Consider the following 24,159-nt stretch of genomic DNA (forward strand, 5'->3'; position numbering starts at 1 on the left):
GTTTAAATTTAAATTTATCCTTAAGCCTTGTTTAACGACTTGTATTTTTTATTTGTTAGATTTTTGACCTCAGATTGAAAAAAAAACAATTAGTAGGTACCAGTCAATAAAAACGGATCCGTCTTAGTTTGCCTCCCGGGTAAATGCGTATACGATAATGAATATACAAATATAATTTTTATGATGACCTCCTCTGAGGTGCAAACGATCGCATTATACAGACTCACATGACAGAGGTAATGAGGTACATATTATATATGAAATATAATAATATATTAGGTGAAGATTCATTTTTACCACATGATAAACTGACTTGTTTCAATTACTAGTAATGTTGTCCTTGTCCGGAGACAACGAAAAAAATTAAGTGACGCGTTGGAAATGCACGGCGGACAGACAATGGTGTATAATATTAATAATAATTATGGTAAAAAAAAATGTAAAAACCGGTCGTAAAGATCGGACTACGGTGGTCCGGGGGCTATTATATGTGTACACGTGTTATACGTACACGGATCAGTGGCAGTATTTGTGGGCGAGCCTACGCCCCCAAGTGTTTTACACTAACTAATAAACATCGATCAACTAGGAAACAAAAAAATTATATTAAAACGAACAATTGAAATCGTCATCGAAACACCTCTGATTGTGAAATACAAAGCCAAAAGCTAATATCAATGCTCATACATTTTTGTTCTTGTAATGCCAATTCAAGAGACTTCTAGTAAATTTGTATATTTGTAAATAAAAATAATAAATTTTTATTAATATTTACATTCATATATTTTTTTTGATTTGTTTTTTTTTAAAAAAAAAATAAATAAATGACGAAGAATAATCAAATTTGAAAAACAGTATTGCTGCAATACATTATCCTTAGCCAATATTTTTGTTCTTCGAAGAAAATATTTAGCATGACATAATAACATATATAACATATATATTATTCAATACATACGAGTATTTAGGATGTTGTAAAAACGTTCAGGGGCTTAGTTCTCAAGCCCCAATTTAGTTAAACTATGGTAAACTTGAGCTGCACTATGTGTCTCATTTTACGCATATATAATAATCGGCAACTGCAGTATACGTGGGAGGCGTTACCCACGTTAAAATGGCAATATAAAAATCTCCGCTTTCCGTTCGACTTACGAGTTACGAATAATAATATCGCTACAGTCTCGCCGTATTCACTCTCTCTCCCGTCGGAGCTAGTCTACCAGACGGCAGACCATCCGTCAGGCAAACGGATGATAATATGGGCGATGTAATATTGTTATACGCGTAGGTATACTATATATTATAATATATTGTACGTAGCAGGAATGTGATTTATTGGAAAAGTCGGTTCGGCGACTAAACGTTGTAATATTATTGAACCTCGATTTGAAACGCATATTTAAAATTTGTGTTTATACGCATATTGAAATACCGTGGTTCGTTGTAAATGATAAATTTACAGATGACGCAGCGTTATAAATAGGTATGTATAATGGAGTATAACTGACGAGTTGGAAAAAAAATGATTTCTCGATTCCGACCTAATATAAAATACACATTTACTTGGTGGTGTACCATATTATATAGTAAGTATATTAATATTGTCATTGTATGATCTGCGGACAAACTTTTTAATGTGTTGGGGGCAAACGTCGTTGGTCTGTTTTCACGTCGAAGAACGCCAGCGACGTAAGTTTTGTAGACGGTGATTGGTGGGTTATCACACTCAAACGATTTCCAAGTCCGCCAATAAAGCTGGCAGTTTTTGAACGATTTACTAATATTTTTAAATTATTAGTTTATATTTTATTGTCAATAGTTTTAATTTTTTGTCCGACCCGTCTACCCCGACAATAAACACATTGAAGGAATTTAATATATTTAACCAAGTTTTCAGTTTTTACTGTTATAGATATTATATATTATTATTATTTAATGTCTTGAATAGTAAATAATGTTCAATATTACGATAAAGTGAATGAAAAAATTTAAGGATTAAAAAGCTTTATTTTTAAAGGAAATATATTAAGCACCACTCAATAAAATATATCTAAATCCCCCCTCCCCCAAATAAACTATGTCCACTGCGTGAACATACAAACATTGTAAGTTTAATATTATGCATAAGTATAATACATAAAGTATTGTATGTAATACAATTCGAATTTGAACGTTTCGAAAAGTTAAAAACATACGAGTCCTGCCAATGACGGCAGATTCAATATTTTGTAAAATGATAACTCTGTTAAACTCTTTAAACTCAAAAGTTTGTTTTACTACTATTAAGCATATTTTAAAATCTGTTATGGTTAAATTCTTAAAAGTCATAAAAAGCCGGTAAAAGGTTCGAGCAGACAGAAGTCGGAATTCGTGGAAACTCCAGTTCGGTTAATCACAATAAAATTCAATATGCAACTATTTATAAAGGAATGTTTCCGCCGTTACCGGGGACTGCATTTCGCGCACACGGTGAGATAATAACGACTATGCAACTACAAAGTCACAGTCGATTTTCGCATTTCGTCGTTCAAACGTAATCATAATAATATTATTTATTTACCGGCTTGCAGAGCTCCCCATCCGGCGGCCCATCCGTAGTGGCCCAAAAAGTCTTCGCCCTTGTCCGGCAAGCAGATGGGCGCTATGTGCGGCATGTACTGCACCGGTCTGTCCAGCCTGAGCACGGCCACGTCGAACCGGTCGGCCTGCGGCGTGAACTTGAAGAACGGGTGCACGCTGATCTTGCGGACGCCGAACGTGTACGCCGGCAACGGTTCCACCGCCGAGTTGATCACGTAATCGCCGAGCGTCACCTGCACCTGTCGCGCCGAAGCCCTGAGGACAGAGAAAACGCATGAGACGGCCGCACGTGTTTACTGCAGTTTAGTCGTTCTCAAACACTCCGATGCAAAATCATAAAAGTTTTGCTTTACTATGCACGTTCACTAGGCACGATAAAACGGCTTTAAAAATTTGAAATAATTTGCTAAACGTTAACAATAATCGGTTAATACCTACCAAATTTACCATGCCATAACACTCGTTCGTCATAAATAATTATGTCTTATTTAAGCGGGTTGGTATATACCTAGTTTAAACGATACTAAAATATACACAAATGTATTGATATATTATTATAAGATTAGTTCTAGGAACATCGATGCAATGTCATGATATTGTTTGGTGTTCTAAACTTATCTAGGATTCAGAAAATATTAGAATTGGTCCTCAGACGCCGTGAGACGTTTGGTCCCCGGTATGATTTAATTATAATAGAATGTTTGTTTTTCGGATTTTCAAATCGTTATTTTTATTAAATTATATTACTTATTTATATTACAAAAAAACAATATGAAGTTTAGAAATTGATCTTTCTATTATTTTTATTGTTTTTCTTTTCATTATTTCAATGATGAAAAAATAAACAAACGAAACATGAAATATGCAAATAGAAATTAATTTTTATGAAAATAAAATACATTCATTGGTATTGTACAGAATTTAATTATTATAATGATGGAGATATTTTAAATTATTTAAAAAAAAAATGATATTATTTACCTATAATTTTAGTACAATTTGCGAGACAACTGAGACGAGAGTCATTTAAATTATTTTTTATTTTATTTTATTTATTTAGGTCATATTTTCATAAAAAAATTTTAATGTATTTTTAAAGTTTAAATTAATATTTTTAAGAAACTAATCCGGAGATTAACTCCCGGGGACAAAATATCTATTACAATTTTATCAGGGGAATAAACTCAAATTTTTGACGGGTACAAAAAAGCAGAGTCGAAACGTTCGTTTACTGTTTTTAAATGAAGTTCCGTTAGTGAAAAATATGTTTAAGAGGATCCTTAACATCTTAATGAAATTTATGTTTTGAATTTTTTACTCATTATGCTTTTCAGAACTTTTTCAAAATTAATTTTAAAGCAAACGTATATCGTAGTAAAAGATGTATTTTTTCATAATATTAGTAGAGACTACGTTATTGTGGTTCGATAGTGTCTAACGTATTACATTTACAATATGTGTAGAGTCTAGAATATTGACCATTACTCATTAGGCAGTTACATGCTTGTGTCAACTTCATTTATTTAAAATCATTATATTATAATTAAAATGTGATCATTACTTAGTCATTGCTGTACTTTAACCTGCCGTAGCACGGCAAAAACGATTAGCAAATCAAAATTTAATTGTCTTACCTAAATCGGATATTTTATAAACTACAACACCACAGTCATACATAATACAAGTATAATGGTCCACATAACGGTAACAGTCTGCGATTATTTCTGTTATAATAACCGATCGATTATTAATAACTAATATATCTATTCGTAAATTTGTGGGTTTTGTCGTCTCAAAACTATAATATTGAACAGTTAATCACAGAGAAATTATCAGAAAAAAATTGCTATTATTTATTATTAATGTTCATGGGATAAAACATGATGTATGATATAAGAATTTAACAAAAAAATCGACATAAACACGAATATCATAAATTAAAATGTCTAAAAACTGATAGTTTCTTGGAGGAATTGTATTTATTTATAAATCAGATCTACACCACCGAACAATAGGTAACGTCATCAATGTCAATAATACCGTGACGTTTTCGATCACTCATTTCTATTTCTATGATATTTCGAGTGTACCTATCGAGAAGTTACTCCAAGCACGCGATGATATTGGCATGCATTCGTATATCAAAGCCCGTCGCCCCGTGAAAAGGTATTCAGTGCAAAAACTGCATTAGTATTTGAAATGTTCTACGAATTATCTCGTGATTTATTTTTGATTTGTATAGATTTTTGATTTCAGTGGACGATTTCAAAACAAAATAACACTTTATTGCGCATGTGCAGCAAAGGACTACTAAGGACGTAATATTAAACCTAATATTGCCATATTGATATAGTAAATATTAAACAACGATAGGAGCCTGTTAAACCCACATCGGGAACTATACTAAAAAAATCGATCCCGTTATATTTTTATCATTTGATGGTTTATTATTTTTAAATTGTATCTATGTACATTCTGGTTTTTCTTTGAAAATTAAAACTATACAATTTCCGTGTAAAAATGAAACTGAAACTACCTACCTATCATATTATGTGGCAGTTAAAATCGACCGTATCACGTTCGTAGACATTGTATTTTCATTTTAATCTACGAAATGTCTGTGATGTTGAATGACATATTTTGTATACGTATAAAAAGTTACTTAGACAAAATTCGTTCAAGTGAAATGAAATACGTACCGAATTAATCTTTCACGTAGCATTTGAAGTCCATAGCATAAGCATATTATGCTCATATACATAAACTTTTAGAACTATATTAGGTATAATATGTACAACGATTAATTAATTTAAAACGTTTAGGTGTAAATATTGCCGAATAAAGAGATCAAACAAATTACTCACGTTAATTTGCGATTATTTTCAGTAATAGAAAAAAATTTAATTTAGAATAAAAATCACTTTCATATTATATAAAAGAAAAAAAATATAATAATAATTTCACCTATAAATAAGTTTTAAATATAATATCATTAAATTGTGTCGAATGTTTTGAAAAACCATGAATATAATATGTATGTATTATACCATCGCTGTATCTTTTGAAATGCGTGTGTAAACAGGACTGCAAGTACAAGTGCACTAATATAATATATTATAATTATTATATATTATAGCACGAGTCTATACAATATTATAATAATACACATAGCAAAACCACATATGTAAGTTTATATTATATTATTACAATATTATATCTGTTGATTTTTGATCGAAACCGAAATTACAATAGTCAATATCATTAGGACTAACAATCGACTTACCTGGCGACACAGTGACCGGCTGTTACTACGTGATACCTGTTCACCAACGAACCGCCGCACCGACTGGACCCGATGCGAATATAAGCCTAGAACCATAATAATTAATACATTATACATTAACTTTTGATTTATACGCATGCATGTATTAATTGTACACAAGCGTAATTGAGATAGGGGTAAATTTCCACGAGGGGGAGGCAGTTATCCCAATATATCCCAATACTGAAAGTGTAATTATCAAAAAAAAAAAAAAATTATTAAGTAATGAAAAAAAATAGTGTTAATAGTAAATAAATATTTTTTGGTAATGTATAGTGTTCGCGTTACTAAAAATACAAAAATTTGCTTGGATAAAATATGTACGTTGCTTGCAGTGAACGTGGATCACTAATGAGTTCACGTCTGATGTATAATATATTATTATTTTAAAGCATCCAAAAGGTAGGTGTTTAAAAAATAAAAAAAACCACACATAATAAAACGTGAGTTATTATTTTGGCGCGTATATACATGCACTATTTTTACAGCAACGGATCCATTTGATTTGTACTCGATAATCGTTTAACAATTTTATTTATAGACATTAATTACACAGGTAATAATTATATTATTATGTGTATACAGATATTATGTATGTGTATTGGGTGAAGTTTCGCGCGGTACGCATACTCGCCAGACACCGACGGACTCGCCCGTTACGAAACCAACCTGGACCGGCGCCGCAGATTGCTCGGATCCGTTTCACCTTCCGTCGTCGGGATCGATGTTATTAATAATTTAATAATATAATACGACGCGACTGTATAATGAACGTCACAGTATTTCAAACGCGTAAAATGTTGTTGTATAAATTATATGGATAGGTGTATCGTCGTCGTGTTTTAGAAATCAAACGGCGGCGGCGACAGTGGTCGCGTTCGAAAACGATTATTGCGGTAATGACACGCGTCGATAGTAATAATACATTTTACGATGTTTTCGTTGTGCGGACAGACGAAAATCATTCGACGACGCTACGCTTTGTCAGATCGAGAAAAAGTACGGGCCAGTCTGGTTATATATACATATAAATTTTATAGAGGACGAGGGACAAATATCTTCGAGGTGAGCCTCCAGATCGTATGAAAAAAATAGTCTTGTTCAGTGTCAAGCTAGTATAATATGAAAAGGCTAGGACTTTTATGCATTGGTTTTGATATGTTCTTTTTTTTTTGCGCTGTCTTTTCACAAATTTGGTCAGTAATATACACCAATCACTTCATATTCAAGCACATTTACTTTTTATTTTTCATAATATCTTAAATATAAACATGAAAATTTAAATTAAAGTACCTAGATAGTAAATGGCTAGAAGCCACGGCATATTACGCTCCTCCAGTAATTTTGATCTGAAAAATTGGTGATTTCGTCTTTGAAGAAAAAATTGTAAATGTGTATTAAAAATGTACTAGATTTATTTAAAAGTAAGAGAAACGAGAATGATTTAGCTTACATAAAAAGTAAATTTATAAATTTGTTTTCAAATAAAAATTTCTTCACATAATCTGAATGGAAAATATTGGTAAATTCTTTGCATATCTAATTTATTATATCTATTTTCTTAGTGTATTCGAACAAAATGAAATGCCTACTATTTTATATTGCATAATATAAATCCTAGCCCTAATTATAATTAATATCCGTTGTTTTCTGCGACGACGACGAGAGGTCGTAGATCAATACATATCATTACAATACAATATTGGCTGATGCATGTATTGTTATTATTCTGTTATTATATTACGCGACGGCGGTGACTTTTTTAAATTTTTTTTTATTCTATTCGGGAAAACTCACGGTGAATTATATCGTTAATTTAATAAGGCGAACGACTAGACCGCGTTATATTATCGTTATGGAATCGCGACTGCGGCAATATTATACTCGTGAAATAATTACCGTACACTTCGAGCGGTAGTACGGTGTTATTATTATTTATTATATTGTTGTATTACAATGTAATAAATGTTATATTATTATTAGGTTTTATATTTATTCTAAACAGGTATTATTATCGTTGTTGTTATGATATTATGTTAACATAATATATATTATGTTATATTGTCGTGGTTGTTGTTTTTTACCTGCCATGGAAAGCTGCCGAACCCTGCTTCGTCGCCTCCGACAATTCTTCTTTGCGCTCCTTGTTGCTTGGCCACCGAAACACCACAACCTAGATAATATGCATACGTCTTGATCAAATAAAATGCTCGTTTATTTTATATACCAGCCACCAAGTTTATATATAAATATATTTAAGTGTCTACATTCATTATTTCGAAAAGTTTTTTGAAAAATTTTTTTTTATTTGTACTTACACGATTTGATGTCAAAACAACATAATTAAAAAAAGGCAATTTATTTTTATATTTTTCTATAAGTTTTTCACTCTAATAAATGATAGCTTACATTTTTAATTTCATATTCTTAATTAGAATACTTTCAAAGTATTTAAAATCGTATAAATAAAATTACGAACTGTAGTAAATAAGTTAATAATTATTTATTTAAAGCTCTAATGAACGGTGTAGAGTGGACCAATATACTATGGAATAGCCCTGTGTCACTTTACTCTACTCATCTGAACTTTAAATATCTAATTACTAGTTAAATACTCGTACAAAATTTAGTTTATACGAATCAAAATACTCCAAAAATATTCCACTTTAGAATATAAAATTAAAAATGTATGTTATAATTCAAAACAATGAATAAAGATAAACAATTTTAAAAGTATATTTTTTTCGAAATAATGAATCTAGAAGCTTAATTAAACACCTTTTATACACGATTAGTCTGATAAAGATGTGCTAATTTTGCCGTATTTTATAAATATGTATATATTATTTATTATATAAGGAAGACTGGGCAAGTAAAAATAAATGTCACTTTGAACTTTGCAATATAAATTACGAAATTCAATAAAAAATTAACTGATTAGCTTGCTAGTTAAGTTGAACTGTTTTTCTCGCGATTTTGAATAATTAATAGGGGTGATCTGTTAAAGTTACTGTAACGTATTAACCAGGATTCATAGATAATCAATATGAAAAAAATACGACTAACTCCTTAAGTTAAAATGTTAAAATTGATTCGACATTAACTTGTTAAATCGGAAATGCCCTGCCTTGAATAAATTGAGTATGTGAATAATATTATGAATAATAGGTAAGTCTGATATAGGTAAACATTATTATTATATATGAATATTATGTTTATACATTTTTGTATAATATAAAGATAGAGTCAAACTGTAGTATTTACAATGATTTATTCGTCTATATAATATTATGACGATCGTGTAGTGCACCAAAACCACTTTCTAAATACTTGTATTACCATACAAACATAAAATATTATATACTATGTATATTCAATATTGTATATACTATATAATATGCACAATATCGGTTTGGGGCTACAAAATTGACCCTGTATTTTGGTTTTTTATTTCATAGCCCAAAACGTATATTTATAATAATACGTATAATATCATCGGACCCGGTCAAAAGGGAATGATTTTTATTATTTCATACAACATAATATTTATTACTTATTATGTTAAGTAGGTATTTATATATATATAAATATAATATTATTATCAAATAACAACTCGTTATTACAAGCACGATTAATATTCCGGTATTGTGTGCAAACACCAACAAATATTGTTAAAAGTATACATTATTCCAATATTCTGTGTGAGATACGCACAGTCGTTATTAATCATTGCAAACATATTATTATAGTCAACCAATCAATACCCTAGTATATTAGACTCATTGCAAATAATGTAATTTTTATTGTTATTACAATATATACCTACCTACGGGTTTCAATAACCTACCGCGATGGAAACAAAATATTTTAATACGCCATGTTATATTATTATAGCAGTGTTATTATCAGATGAATTGAAATAGACGTTAGTTTTAATGGTAAGATGATGAAAAATATAATATATTAATATGGTTAGACTAAAACTACAGTTTTTGTTTGGTAAAATTTTCATTTGGTATATAGTTGGTAGGTATGCTATATTTTATAAGTCATAACGTTATGTATATTGTGTTTTAGTATTTTTACTTTCACTGTGGTGTGTATTTTCGTACAGGTAAAATGTTTATTATAAGTTCATGTTTAAATCATAGTACACGGTTACCTATCTAAATGATATTATAACATAATATATATTGGAATATATTATTAATGACATTATAGGCTCTAGTCGAAGATAACAATAATTTAAACTGGCGTACTTCCAATCGCCGATTGCACGATAAAAATATTAATGACTATTACGTATTACGTAGATATATATTTAATTAAAAATGCACGCGTAACACCAATAATAATCGCTCACAATATATTTGTCATTGTCGAAAGTTGTTTCGAGAAATTTTTACTTTTTTCTCAATCAAATAATATAAGACCGAGCGATTACAGTCAGAAAGGCGTTACGTATAACATCCACTGGTATATAATATATGACTGGAAATCAACAAACATCGTTTGCAGCAACATTATTTTTGATGTCTTCGATTTGAAAGTGTCGCGTGCGAGTATAGCAATACGTATAGGTAGCATCTATGACCGTGTCAGATTCTTACATATTACTATTATAATTATTATTCATTCCGTAAAATGTTCAAGCCAAAATTAAAACGTGTAGGATTAACCAATATTTTAACGACGGGACGAATAACATTAATCGAACCTTTTTATTTTATGCGGAAAAACAAAATGCATAATATTATACATATTATATACAATGTGATTCACCGAGATATGATCATTGATCACCTCATTTTTCCTTTAATAATGAAAATTTCATTTCATGACAAAGTATCCCCAATGGGAGACATTCTTTTATTTTCATGTTATTTATTATTATTTTATTAAATTAAGCTTATTGTTCAGCTTTGTAATAAATTAACAAAAGATTTTGTTAAAAAAATAATAATAATAATAAAATCAATTTATACTAATTCTGGTCTTAGGAATTTAAGCACACACGTAAAGATCATATTTTTTACACCTCAAAAATGTAAGAAATGTCCCGTGATACAAACATTTTTCAAAAAAGAACCGCTATTTTCTATTGTTATTTGTCAAGCAGTACATTTTGATAAAAATTAAATAGGTATGTATTATAAAGTATAAAAATTTAAAATAATTTAAAAGTAAATAACGTTTTTGAAAATCAAATGATAAAATTTACTATTTATGTAAATATTTTGTTCTAAACATAATTATGTTTTCAGATGAAAAAAAAATAATAATGATAATGTATATATAAAAATAGTAAAAATGAGATTTTTGTGTAAAAGTTATAGTTAAAAAATAATATAATTATTTCAAACTAGTATAAATATTTTTATGAAAAATGCAAAAATGTACCAACACTATCATTTTAGGATATTGAGGTTTATTTGGGGGTATTTAAGTATTTTAAAAAAATAAAATTTTAATTAATTTATGATTGCCATGTTTTAAGATTTTATAACAATTAAATATTATAATATAAAATTTGTCGTAAAATTAAATTTTTATCGCCGCGTATTTGTACCAAATACAAATATACAATATAGTCGATTTGGGTGTTGGAGTAGAAATAATTTTAGTACAATAACTTGTGATAAAAACTCTCACGCCTCGTATCTGATAATTTTATGGCGTATTATTTGTATCAGAGAATAATTGAGTGACAAAAAGCTGTAAGGATTGAATATGTCATTATAACATGAAAAAGTAAACAACTCCAAAAATTCGAAAAAAAATTATGTCACTCTCATGAGTGGTTTGGCCAGATAGGATATATTATAGTTGGAGATCGATTACGGTAATAATAATAACTATGAACCATTATGGATATTGTATATTATCACATTATTGCCGTGATGCGAAAGGCCACGGCGCGGCGCCGCGCGCGTCCTTCGCATAAAAACTATCGTTGCTCGAAACACGAACGAAAAAAATCGCTTTCTACACAATAATATTAATAATAATAGAGCGCAGAGTTCCGCTTAATGCGATCACGTTGTCGGTAGAGATAATTTTGATTATACTAACCGGTCGATTCCATAAAAGATTTTTTTTTTTTAATTATATTTTGTCAATATACTGACTTAAAATAAAAACAAAACACGGTTCGGTTTATAAGAACGCATTCATCACCCATAATGGTTGGACTAAAATTTTCAACATCTAATGTAATATTTTAAAGCTAAATTTAAAGCTTTCTCTACTATAATAAGATAGAATTACAGTCAAGTAAATTTCTAGCTCGTTGAAAACATCATAAATTTGTAATAGTTATTTTTCTACATCGGTGTTTCGTCCATTCAGTTTCGAGAATAAATTAAGTTTTGTGTTCGATATTCATCAGTTTTTAGAATATTTTTAAATTTTGTATAATACAATATACAAGATAATAAAAAATAATTTATAATACATAGAGGCTTGGAATATTTTTAAATTAATCCTAAGCTTCATTTTCCCAACTTAACAAAACGAATAAGTAAATTTTTTTCTATTGATCAATGTTATTGTTTTCTTGACGCATATAAAGAAAAATACATACACCGATAAGTGTAAAAATATTATAATTTATACTGTTGAACAAATAACATAATCAGATTTTGAATGTTGAGAGACTATAAAAGTTTTTACAAAAGTAATTCAATTATCTAATATTCAGTGATTCCAATAAAAGATTTACTAGATTAAAAATATGAGATTTGATTAGATTTTTGAGTTTTTTTGATTGATTTCAATAAACGGTGGTTAATCAGTGACCATTACAAGCGAAGTTAGCTGTATTATTGTTATTAGAGTTATATTATAAGTATATTTATAAAAGTCTATCGATTTGAAAAGAAGAAAACTATGTTATCTATGAGACCTATAAATTCGAAAAATGCAAAATAAAAATTTCAAAATTAAATTCTTTTGTACCTAATAAATAAAATCAAGCTTTGGACAGCCTAAATAATATACGAATGGAGAAGAAGTCTTCGCGAGCACACGGTTCGCGATCAAGAAAACGTGTGCGCAGAGAATTTAATCGTGTACGCGAGCTATTCGTCGAGAACACAACTTATAGCCGCTCAGATTCTTAAAAGCGAAATATAGTCGACGACAACCACACGACGGCATTATAATAGCTATACGTATACCGTGGTACTAAACCGTCGTCGATTCGACGATTACTGTTAATATCGTCTATAATACACGGTGCGAGTACGCGTATGATTTATAATAATTCTATACCCGCAACCGGCCAATACTATATGGACGGTGCAACGAACAAATATTAATATTTATAGATTTATTATTGTCGTAATAATATAAATGCATTATGTTTTTATTTATTATTAGTATAATATTATATAGGCGTACCTATATTATAATAATATTATTACGCCGGTTGACATTGACGACACGGCGTGAATGCGATATTGTTGTTAAACGGCCGCACGCGTTTGTCGTAATAATTTATTATTATCATGTATTATAATAAAAATGACTACGACTTAGAAAGCCGTATTGTACGTTATAATATCATATTATTATGATATAATATGATCGATCCGCGGAGAAAAAATCACCCCGTCACCTACCCTTCTATAACGGCTTCCACCACCGTCGTCCGCCAGGTGCATAATGATATTATGTTACCAAGTTGTTATCGCGTTTGCTAAAATATTATTGTTAATATCGTGATTTTTTTTTTTTTTAATTCGATCAAACCGTTTCGACTTGCCTGTCTTTCGTCAGTCGAGAAACTGCGTGTACGCGCGTCATAATGATAATATTAATAATATACACGTCGGTCGCGTCTATTTAATATGATATTATGACAGAATACCCATACCGTCGTAATCCGGAAATTCTTCGCCCATTTAATAATAATATAATAGTATACCGACACTATAATAATATAATGTACAGGTTGTTGTGTATATCATATCGATTACCCACGCGGTGACCGCGGTGACGATTTCCCCACGAAAATCGCAAGCCGCCGATATTGTACATTATTATTATTATATTACAGACGAAACGTCGTGAAAACCGCATACGATTTCACCGGTTTTGCTTTTTGTCACAGTTTTAGACAGACTGTAGACGCAACGATGACGGTCGGCCGAACGGAAATTCGAACTGTAATATAATAACAATAGGTAATAATTTCGTAACGCTGCACAGATCGGGGATTTTAACGATTCCGCAAGACATTTAAAGTTTTTTTTTTACTGCTGATATTTTCGCTTCGACATCAAGGGTATTAGCGTTAAAAAATAGTGTAATATTAAGAGTTTAAATTATTCTTTAAATGTATATTTCATTTAGAATTGTTATTTTTTGGACATATTTTTATAAACAAATAAAGTACATTGATTCCGCTAATTTGAAATTTTAAGTTTAATAGAACCAGAAGAGCATGGTCAAAATATAAGTTTCCGAAATAAAAATCGTAATTTCATCAGTTGTTTTAAAATTAATGAAGAAAGTAATATATATACGTATATACAGCTGTATTAGTTTAAATGTATTACTGACAATCATTCAAAATTTTGAAAAAATAATTTATAAAGTGAACATATTGTATTGTTTTATTATTTGTTTTTATATTTTATAACATTGTACTGATTATTACATTTTGATTTTAATATTTAGATGGCAAAAGCCTTACCTCTCACGACCAATATTAATTTGGTCTAAAATAAGCACCGTTAAGATATTTTGATTTCCATAAATATCATTATTATAGTAGTACGGTATTTGATATTATGTTTAAAAATTATAATTTCTAATACAGGCGACCTTTACCACGAATACTCGCCAAGATTGTATATCTTCGACTATAGGTATGTATATTATAATGTATTATAATTATTGTCTAGTGTAACTGGTTTATCGATTATGGTATTACCAATATTGTATAGAGTAAGATGTGACGTATGTTTTGATAAAAGTACAAAGCGTATTTAAGGTACATATTTAAAGTAGTGTATGGTAAAAGTTATGGATATTGTATGGTGTTAGTATAATATAAAATGAACAGGATGATTTTTAGATACCAAGTCTAAATAAGACGCCCATCATAATTTTAAAAACGATTTAAATTTTTTAAATATTTTTTTGAATAATTATGTGTATGTTAAAAAATATGATTTGTCAAACATATTTTTTATATTTTACAGTTATTTGTTGTTATAATTTTTACTCTTTTGAATAACCATACATTTTTAATTTAAAATATAGATTCAGAATATGTTTCTGAATATTTCGATGTATAAAACTATAATTTTAAATGAGTACTTATATATTATACATAGTCTATACGTATTTAAGTATTTAGATGAGCGAAGTAGAATTGTACAGGGGTGCCCTAAAAAATGATGGTCTACTGAGGTTAAGTCTTGGTTTTCATCTAACAATTAAATATACTTATGTATATAATAATAAAGTACTCGTTTGTAATTCGAATTTTATGCATCAAAATATATTCCGAAAAGTATTCTACTTAGGAATATGAAATAAAAATGTATTTTATCATTCATTAAAGTAAAAATTTAAGATTTTTTTTTTTGAAAAATGTTATTATGACTAGTAAAATCAAACATTTTTAAGCTGTTAATAGTTACAGTAACGTGTGTCATACGTTAAAGAAAACAAAAATTATTCTGTAGTATATTATGTCGTACGTGTTGTGTCTTCGAGCGACAGTTTGTGAAGTTTATACAGAAGCAAGTCGTAATCATATAATATAGTAATAATATACGTATTATGGTTATTATACAGTTTGTAGCGTTATCGTTAGACAAGAAATGAAGAATGAAAAAATAAAACAGTATAAAGTAAAGTGATGTACAAGGTGTATAGGCAATAAAACCGCGGACCGGCGGTGACTTACTGGGGTCGTTAGTCACTGGGCCATAATCGACCGGCACCGACGCTCTGTTAGTATTGATAGCAATATTTTCGTTCGTTTTGGCGGAATTTCGGTCGCAACAGACGTACAGGAAGCCGCCACAGGTGCTCTCAATGTAACCGGATGCCATCCAGCAAGTTAACAAAAATTCGCAGCTTCCTGTATTGCATAAACTATTGCGCTTGCTGTCTACTTCCAAGTCGGTCCATTCATCTGTGAACATCATCCACCGTCTTCACCTGATCATTTTTTTACATTTGGAACGGGTCCCGAGGTCGATAACGGGCTCGTTGCCAATATGGTCGGATGTAATCGTATAATATCGTAATATTATAGTCAAGTCGTTATTGTTTTACTTTTATATTTAAATTAATGTTACTATAGTTTGATTCAATATTTTATTGTGTTTATCGGGGTTGTCGTTTCACGGGGTTGTCGGTGAATATAAGTCGTTTTATACTGAGTCCGTGTCCTACCAAACTATTATTATTATTAATTAGTCTTATTTTATTGCGTCCGTGTTAAAAATATAATTGTAAACATTATTGCGGTGTCATCACGCTTTCGGTATATGTAGGTACAATAATATGTTAATAATTTTATTTGTGTGTTTAGTAACAAGGAATCCTCTGTGTTATAATATACCTACTCATAAACATACTTGGAAGCTACTACAATAGTGTTAATCGTGCAAGTATAATATATTATATTAAATATTATACCAATCATTAATAATGAATTAATAAAAATATTATTAATCTGCATATACCAATATATAGACGAGAGAAAACTATAGAAAAGTGAGTTCTCGAAAAACGTTCATAATAATATTAGGTATAAGTAATAAAAGTTAAATATATTATATTTACAAGTCATTATGATGGTCTAACATTTGAACAATTTAGAGGGCCATTTGTGATCTTTGTCTTACAAACGTACGACATGAAAAATGTCTGTTCAACACAATATTAATTGTATGTTGTTTCATACTAAACTGACTTGTAAAACTTAAATGGATGCTGCTCTACACGTGTCGTCTTCGTCTTACAAACATAAAACATAACAAATATACGTTCAGTAGAACCAATTGTGTGTATCTTTAATATTAAAGCGAATTGACCTATCATTAACGTTAAAGGTAAGAACATTACTTGTGCTTAATCAATAGATTTTTTCGATATTTTTATTTTCAAGTGAGATATAAGTATTGTAAATATTACAAGTAAAAATACTCATATCTATAACTTGAATATTAAAAAATTGAAAAAAACCAACGCTTTAGTATGGATAATGTTTTTACCTTTAACTTTAATTATAGGTCTATTGATTCTGATCATTCTAATATTAAAATAACAACACGCAATTGGTGCTTTTAGAATGCAAATTTGCTATGGTGTATGTCTATAAGATGGAGAGATTCACTCAAATATTAAAACCGACAACATAAAATTGGTTCTACCGAGCGCAGATTTATACTATTTATGCCTGTGAGACGTAAATAATATGCGGGTTCGCTGTGCTCCTGACAAGAAACAAATACTCGTAATACAATATAATATTTTATAAACATTTTAATGTCGGAGTCTCGGGAACGATCAGCTGCAGGTGATCAACCTGACCCGATTCACTTTTTTCCCACAGCATATTATTTGTCCTACGCGACACGATTTTATTAGTTGATTTCTAAATTAACCATGCACAAAAATACTGGATTTAAATGCTCCAAACTCATTACCTACAGCTGGTACTCACGCAGTTAATAATATTATGTTAGGAAATTACAAGGAATAATACCGATTACATGCCTAATCCACACGGGACGCACAACTACAACTCTACACAGTTATTTGTATATTATTATGTAAGCCCCAAATGAGCAATATATTTTAATCTTTCGGTTCTCGGCGCTTTAGCACTGTATATTAATATTATTATGTTCCCATAACGTAAACATTCGAACGGCTTGTTATCGCTATCTGATTGTACACACACATACACCTGTAACACCTGTCTCGGTGAAGATTTGGACACGAGTGATGTGTGCCGTATCCCGTTATAATACACATGAAATAATATAATATTTGGAGAGGATGCACGCCACGATAACAATAATAATATTACGTAGTTTGTCCGGGGCTATAGTTTTTGTCGTCACGCCTTATTGTTATAGGTTATATTATGCCGTACATCAACATAACACGAACCCAGACGGTATAACAATAATCATATTGTCGTAACTTAAGTCCCACACACCCCATTATAATATTATACGTATACAGGATGATTCGCCGAACACATTCGCCCCCGTTTTTAACTCAGATTTTTAGATTTTTTAAGTGAGTATGCACATAAGGACCGTATTTTCAATTATTTAGATTTGAATACCATATGGGGATGATTTTTTTCTAAATTATAATCGACTTTTTTCTTTGTAAATTGTTTAGCAGACGAATTTTTAAATATATTGATGTATAAAAATAGGAGTTATTGAAAAAATTTTAATTAAAATAGTTCTAAAAAATAGTTTTACAAAAATATAATAATGTAAATGTAAATTTAGGTCTAATTATTACCATCCAAACATACACGCGTATTATTATGGATAAATTATTTTCGTGTATACAAAATTAAAGAACTCAAAAACTACTCGTTAAAATTCCGATTTAGATTGGTACATGAAAAAAGTCATCTGTACCTTTATAATTTATACCAACGAGCTATTTTCATTTGAAATAAAGAAATCAAAAGGTATATCGCCACGGGATGACACGGGTCCTTAAATAGCGCATAACAAATATGTATAGTATGTAAAAGTATCTACGTAAAAATACTGTCTTCGGTTAGATACACTTAAAAACAATTCCAAAAAAATCGGATTTTTAATAAATTAATTTTATTAAAGGGTGAAATAGTGGGCGCGAGCGTACTCGATGAATCGCTCTGTATATGCGTACGCGCACCTGACTAACTGCACAACAATATGTATACGGCGTGGAATCGTCGTAATACAATCTGTACAAACCCTTATCCGTCAGCGTTCATCGGGTATCAGGAGCGACGGCGGTGAGGTCCCGAGAGGTTTTGAATATATTATATTAATATCGTATTGTCGTGTGGGGGTGAGATGGGGTGACTAACGTTGACATCACAATAGATTAAGAAGATCGAGAATCTCGAGGTCAAGTTCATATACACGCGGTCAAGGCACCGTGGCTGGTTTTGAGGTCAAAAATCTCGACCGTCGCAGCAGCAGCAGCAGCAGCAGCATCAGCTCTGCCTACAATCTCTGGTGTTCGTCTCGCAGACGACTTAACTACGTAGGTGGTGATGGGTAATACCTAATATTGTATGATAATTATTTTGTTTTATACTTAAATTTACGGCAAAAAAAAAATAGTTAAATAGTATTAAAATGTGTATTCTATTATATACACGGACGACATCCCGGACCGCGGTCTAAGGGAGAACTGTTTCAATATATCCGCGGTCGGGACGTCGACGATGATGGTCGCTAGTCGTGATGGACACAACGTCCAACGTATAAAATATCATAATATTATTATCATGTACGTGCGTATATTATCTGTCGTGTACAATAACTCACAATCCGCCGTCGGTGGAGCAGCATCGTAGGCGTCGCGCGACGATCTCGGACGGAGGGAATCGTGTCCGGAAATCGATGATGGGCACGTAAATAATAATGTGCGCGCGTGTGTCGGGGCGGGTCGGTTTACGGGAAAAAGCGAAAGCGTACACGATGACGGTTCGCCGGTGGGAAATCGAACGCCGCGTGTTTATTTGCCGTTAACTGTTTATTTATCGTTTTGCTATACACCACCAATCACCATCTATACAGCATTATTATACGCGTATTTTAACGGTCGTCACGATGTTAACTTTGACTTTAACAAGCCGTCATCGCGTAGTCGTAAAAATCGGATACGTGCGTAACGCGTCCGGTAGGAAGATTACGTGAACAACCCGGAGCACACACCGGCGGCACTATATACCGCGGTATATAATGTATAAACGACGTCCGCGACACGTACGCGTATATATATATATTATATTATATAGACACTCACTGCTGCTGCTGCTGCTGTTGCTGCTGTGGCTCGGACATACACACGACGGCCGCTGGTCATATCGGACGAGAGTATTTATTATTATTATCATCATCGCCGAGTTGCGTAACGCAATCGGGACCGGAACGGGTGTGTGTGTGTGTGTGATACGCGACGCAAAAAACCCGCCCGGTGCAGTGTAGATACGTACAACACGCGCGCGCCGTTAACGGGACAAACCGGTAAGCAACGCGCGCGGAACAGCTCGCGACCGGCCGCGCTGCTTTCATATTATATTATCGGTATATGCATTGTTGTACGATGCGTACATACGTCTATACGGTTTCGTGCTTACCTACACGTACAGGAATATTATTAATATAATCGTTTCTCTCCGTGTAATACTACTGCGTTACGATTTGCGCGAGCAAAACACGTTTTTCCCCCTTTCGTAATAAAATATTATACGATATTGTCATCACTTGTTGTAACGTTATTATACATTAATATTATTATTATATATTATATACCTCGGTTGGACTCGACGGTCGGCTATAATCATTAGGTATTATATTATATTATATTATATTATAATAGCAGGACACGCACATCACCCACAACCACCCCTACCCACCCACCCACCCACCCACCCGCCAGGCCGTGACCCGCCCCCTTCGGATAAGCGCGCTGCTCTCACACTGACCTTTGACGTCATCGGGCTGCGAGACCAACAGGTCCTGGAGTCCGTTGGGACCACCGCCGAACGGCGCCTGCAACGTTCCCTGGTCCACGGGGTCCCGGAACACGAGCCTGGGACTCCTGGGCCCCATGGACGGCGGCGACTGCTGCGGCTGGATCGGGTACTGCGGCAGGTAGCTGAACGGCTGCTGCGGTTGCTGCGACAGGTGGCCGGGCAGCACGGCGGCCGGCGACCACGGGTTGCTGTTGACGATGTTGTTGTACGCGGGCGGCGGCGCGTCGTGCGTGGGCGGGAACCGGAGGTACCGGCGCCGGAACTCGGCGGAACGGTCCCAGGCGGTGGCCGCCGGGCCGTTCCGCTTGTGGTGGTACGGGTCGGCGGCGTACCGGTAACGGCGGCGACGGTTTTGCTGCAGCTGCAGGTCGGCGGCCAGCGAGGGCGCGTGCTGCGGCTGCTGGTACCGGTGCAGGTGGTTGTTGTTGTTGTTGTTGTTGCTGTTATAGTGGTACGGCCGGATCATGCCGTTCGGGTACGCGGCGACCGCGGAACGCCGGAACCGCTTGCGCCGGTACAGTTGCTTGGACGCCGACAGGCGCGCCACCGAGAAGTCTGCTGCAGCCGCGTCCGCGCCGGTGTCTTCGGCGCCCGTGTCCGCGGCGTCTTCGGCGGGCGCGTCCACCGCCACTGCGGCGGCGTCGGCGACTGACCGTCGGTACCGCTTGTACCGGAACAACTGCTTGTACGTGGACGACTCGGACGACGACGGGGCCGGCGTGCGGCGGAATCGCTTGCGCCGGTACGACTGTTTGGCCGCCACGGAGGCCATCAGCTGGGCGTACAGGTCACGGTGTCGCGACGACTTGACGGCCATCTTGAACAAGCGGACGTCGTGGTTGCGCTTGTTCCGCCGGGTCTTGGCCTTGTCGATCGAGCACATCTTGCACGCGGTCGAGTTGCCCGCGACCACTGCAGCTGGTACGACGGCGGCCGTCACATTCTTCAGCGGGTCGTCCACGTACTGCCAGTCCTCCACGTGTTCGTCGAACTTGCTGGGCTTTCCGACCGCCGTCTGTCCGGCGGCCGTCTCGTTGCCGCCGTTCGTCATAGGCGATTGCGTCGAATAATCGGCAGCGACCGCGGCGGCCCACGACGGAGACGACGACGACGACGAAAGTTCGGAAGCAGCCACGGCGGTCGGCGTGGCCGTGCCGTTGACGTTGTCGTTGTTGTTGTTATCGGACCCGAGACATCGGTCGGCCAACAGCATCACCACTGCCATGGCGGGCAAAAACACTAATAGACACCTGTGAAAAATAACAGATTTAACGACCGGTCCGTATTGCACTATAGAAAAAAAAGGCGGAAATTTGGTAGAAATATATTACTTAATCTCATAATTTAAGTTTTTTAAAAATATTTATTTTTTTGATATAAAATCCGTGTTATTTCTGATTTTTTACAATTTGAATATAAAACGACTCAACACAGTCGTGTATGCGTACAGTTTGGTTTTTCAACTATGATTACACAGCCAGGTTATTTTTTTATTAGTGCGAAACGATGTCCAGAAGAGGTGTACTCTTAATACTACTAATAAGACTAGTATGTTTCTGTTCATCTCTACGTCTATTGTTGCCGTTCTTCCGGCTTTGACCACAAGTATTTATTATAAAGGGAGACTTCCGATCAAAACAGTATTTTTTTTTTTTTAATAGATTTGTATGTAAATATTTTTTTTTATGATCAAAACAAGATAATTGTACAATTATGTAATTCGTAATATATTGTTTTTTGAAGTATTGTTCGGGGAAATAAATTGGCGTGGGGTTGTACAAGGTACAAAAACAAAAGTTACGTCGAAGATTCAAGACGGTGCATATGCATTGTGCACATAATTCATACCAAGATTCAATAGATATTGTTTATAAACGATAATGCTCGCGAAACGACGACAGCACGCATTGTTAAAGTAACATATTATACGAGTATAATATTACAAAAACCTACAAATACAGATGAGTAGGATTTGTATGTCTAATATTATTACTTATATTATAAAACTATCATAATATTGATTTTATAATATAACGCTGTATATACTGTATAGGTGCACACAAGTTATAATATCGTCTATATTATAATTTATAGTCTATACAGGCAACGGCGTGGAATTTCGTTCAATATTATTTTTTTCATTTTTTTTATATATTATGAACTAAACGTCATAGATTTAGAATCTATTCTATTTATATAATATCGTATAAAATTCGACCAATTTTTTGCTCATTTACCTAATCCTACCCAAATTTATATCGCATATATCATAGTACGATATAGTACGATATACGTCGTAAATCGATATTTTTGTTTAAATTTTAAATAGTGAATTTCAAAAATTTCCGTTGTCAGCATTCAATAATAATATTTTATACGGGCCGAGAGTTATCCTATAATTTTTTGAGACCACTTATTTGTTATACAAGTTAGTGGTAAGGCCAGTCCTCGATGTGTCAGCATACATCGGACGTCGCACACGAGGTACAATTAATTATAAATAGTTACCTCAGACGGTTGCATCTCGGTGACATGGCGAACATGGTGCGAATCTTACGAATGACCGGTGTCAACGTGAAAACTCTCCAGCCATTTATTTATGATGTGAAGATTATATATAATACCTATACGATATTATGATTTTGGGCGTGTAAAAATTAATTTGAAAAAAATAAAAAAATAATTATAATCAATTTTTTTTTTAAGTTCAGTGGAGAGAAAAAAAATGTAGCTTTTGTTTTGAATAGAAACACGCGATTCCTCGGACACTTAAAATTATTATGATAATGATTTGGTCGGATAATGTGTGGGGTTCACGTCGAATAGAGCGTTATTCGCGAACTGCTGCAGAAGACGGTTGCGGACCGGAAGACGACGTAGAACCAGTGCTGTGTTCTCGGGCCGGCATGACGGCGCGAGCGGACAGATCGGACTGATGCGTTCGGAATCGGACTTGGCGCTGCTGCTGTTGGCCGCGCGGACCGTCGTCGCGTCGTCGTCCGGACGGAACTCCCACCACCGCCGCCGCCGGAGCGCAGTGCCGGCGGCGGGGCGGCGACAAACGGAAAAAAAAATAAGAATAATAAAGGAAAAGGGGGAAAAAAAACCACCGCCGTGCCCACATCACACCTATGACAGTATATTATTTTATGGGACTGTCCGTGCGCCCAGAACACGAAAGGAACGACGACGACGAGGAGAGGACGAAGGAGAAGGAGAAAAACGACAAGAGGAATATCACGAGAAAAGAAGAAGAAGAAGAAGAGAACGCGCGCGCACTCGCACACACAAGTGAAAACCACTTTCATTTGTTATAAACTTTCTTTTGCAAGGTCAACCGAGGACCGGCATTGAAAAACCGAACCCCCCTCCACCCCCACACTCGTCCGACAACCCTACCCCCCCCGACCGCGCTTACCTATTACTTTACGCCGCTACGACTCTGCTCGCGTATATAATAATATTATTATTATTATACTCATCGCCGCCGTCTGTTACG

The 24,159-nt window shown here is 33.7% G+C and overlaps 1 protein-coding gene across 2 annotated transcripts in view; it reads right to left on the bottom strand.

The window, feature by feature from the left end:
• The window catches only part of LOC132924161 (uncharacterized), a 32,837-nt gene extending 9,204 nt beyond the window's left edge, over positions 1-23,633 (bottom strand). The window contains exons 1-6 of one of the 2 annotated variants that reach the window (XM_060988301.1): positions 23,169-23,633; positions 20,610-21,910; positions 15,825-16,055; positions 7,987-8,075; positions 5,864-5,949; positions 2,561-2,835 (exon numbers count right to left, since the gene is read on the bottom strand). In XM_060988301.1, coding sequence (XP_060844284.1) covers positions 2,561-2,835; positions 5,864-5,949; positions 7,987-8,075; positions 15,825-16,055; positions 20,610-21,910; positions 23,169-23,203 — 2,017 coding nt within the window. In that variant the 5' untranslated portion in view covers positions 23,204-23,633. The remainder of the gene's footprint in view (positions 1-2,560; positions 2,836-5,863; positions 5,950-7,986; positions 8,076-15,824; positions 16,056-20,609; positions 21,911-23,168) is intronic. The other variant, XM_060988302.1, reaches the window with a different exon arrangement.
• Positions 23,634-24,159: the final 526 nt, after the last annotated feature.

The sequence above is a fragment of the Rhopalosiphum padi genome, chromosome 3 (assembly GCF_020882245.1).
Source record: "Rhopalosiphum padi isolate XX-2018 chromosome 3, ASM2088224v1, whole genome shotgun sequence".
Classification (NCBI taxonomy): Eukaryota; Metazoa; Arthropoda; class Insecta; order Hemiptera; family Aphididae; genus Rhopalosiphum; species Rhopalosiphum padi.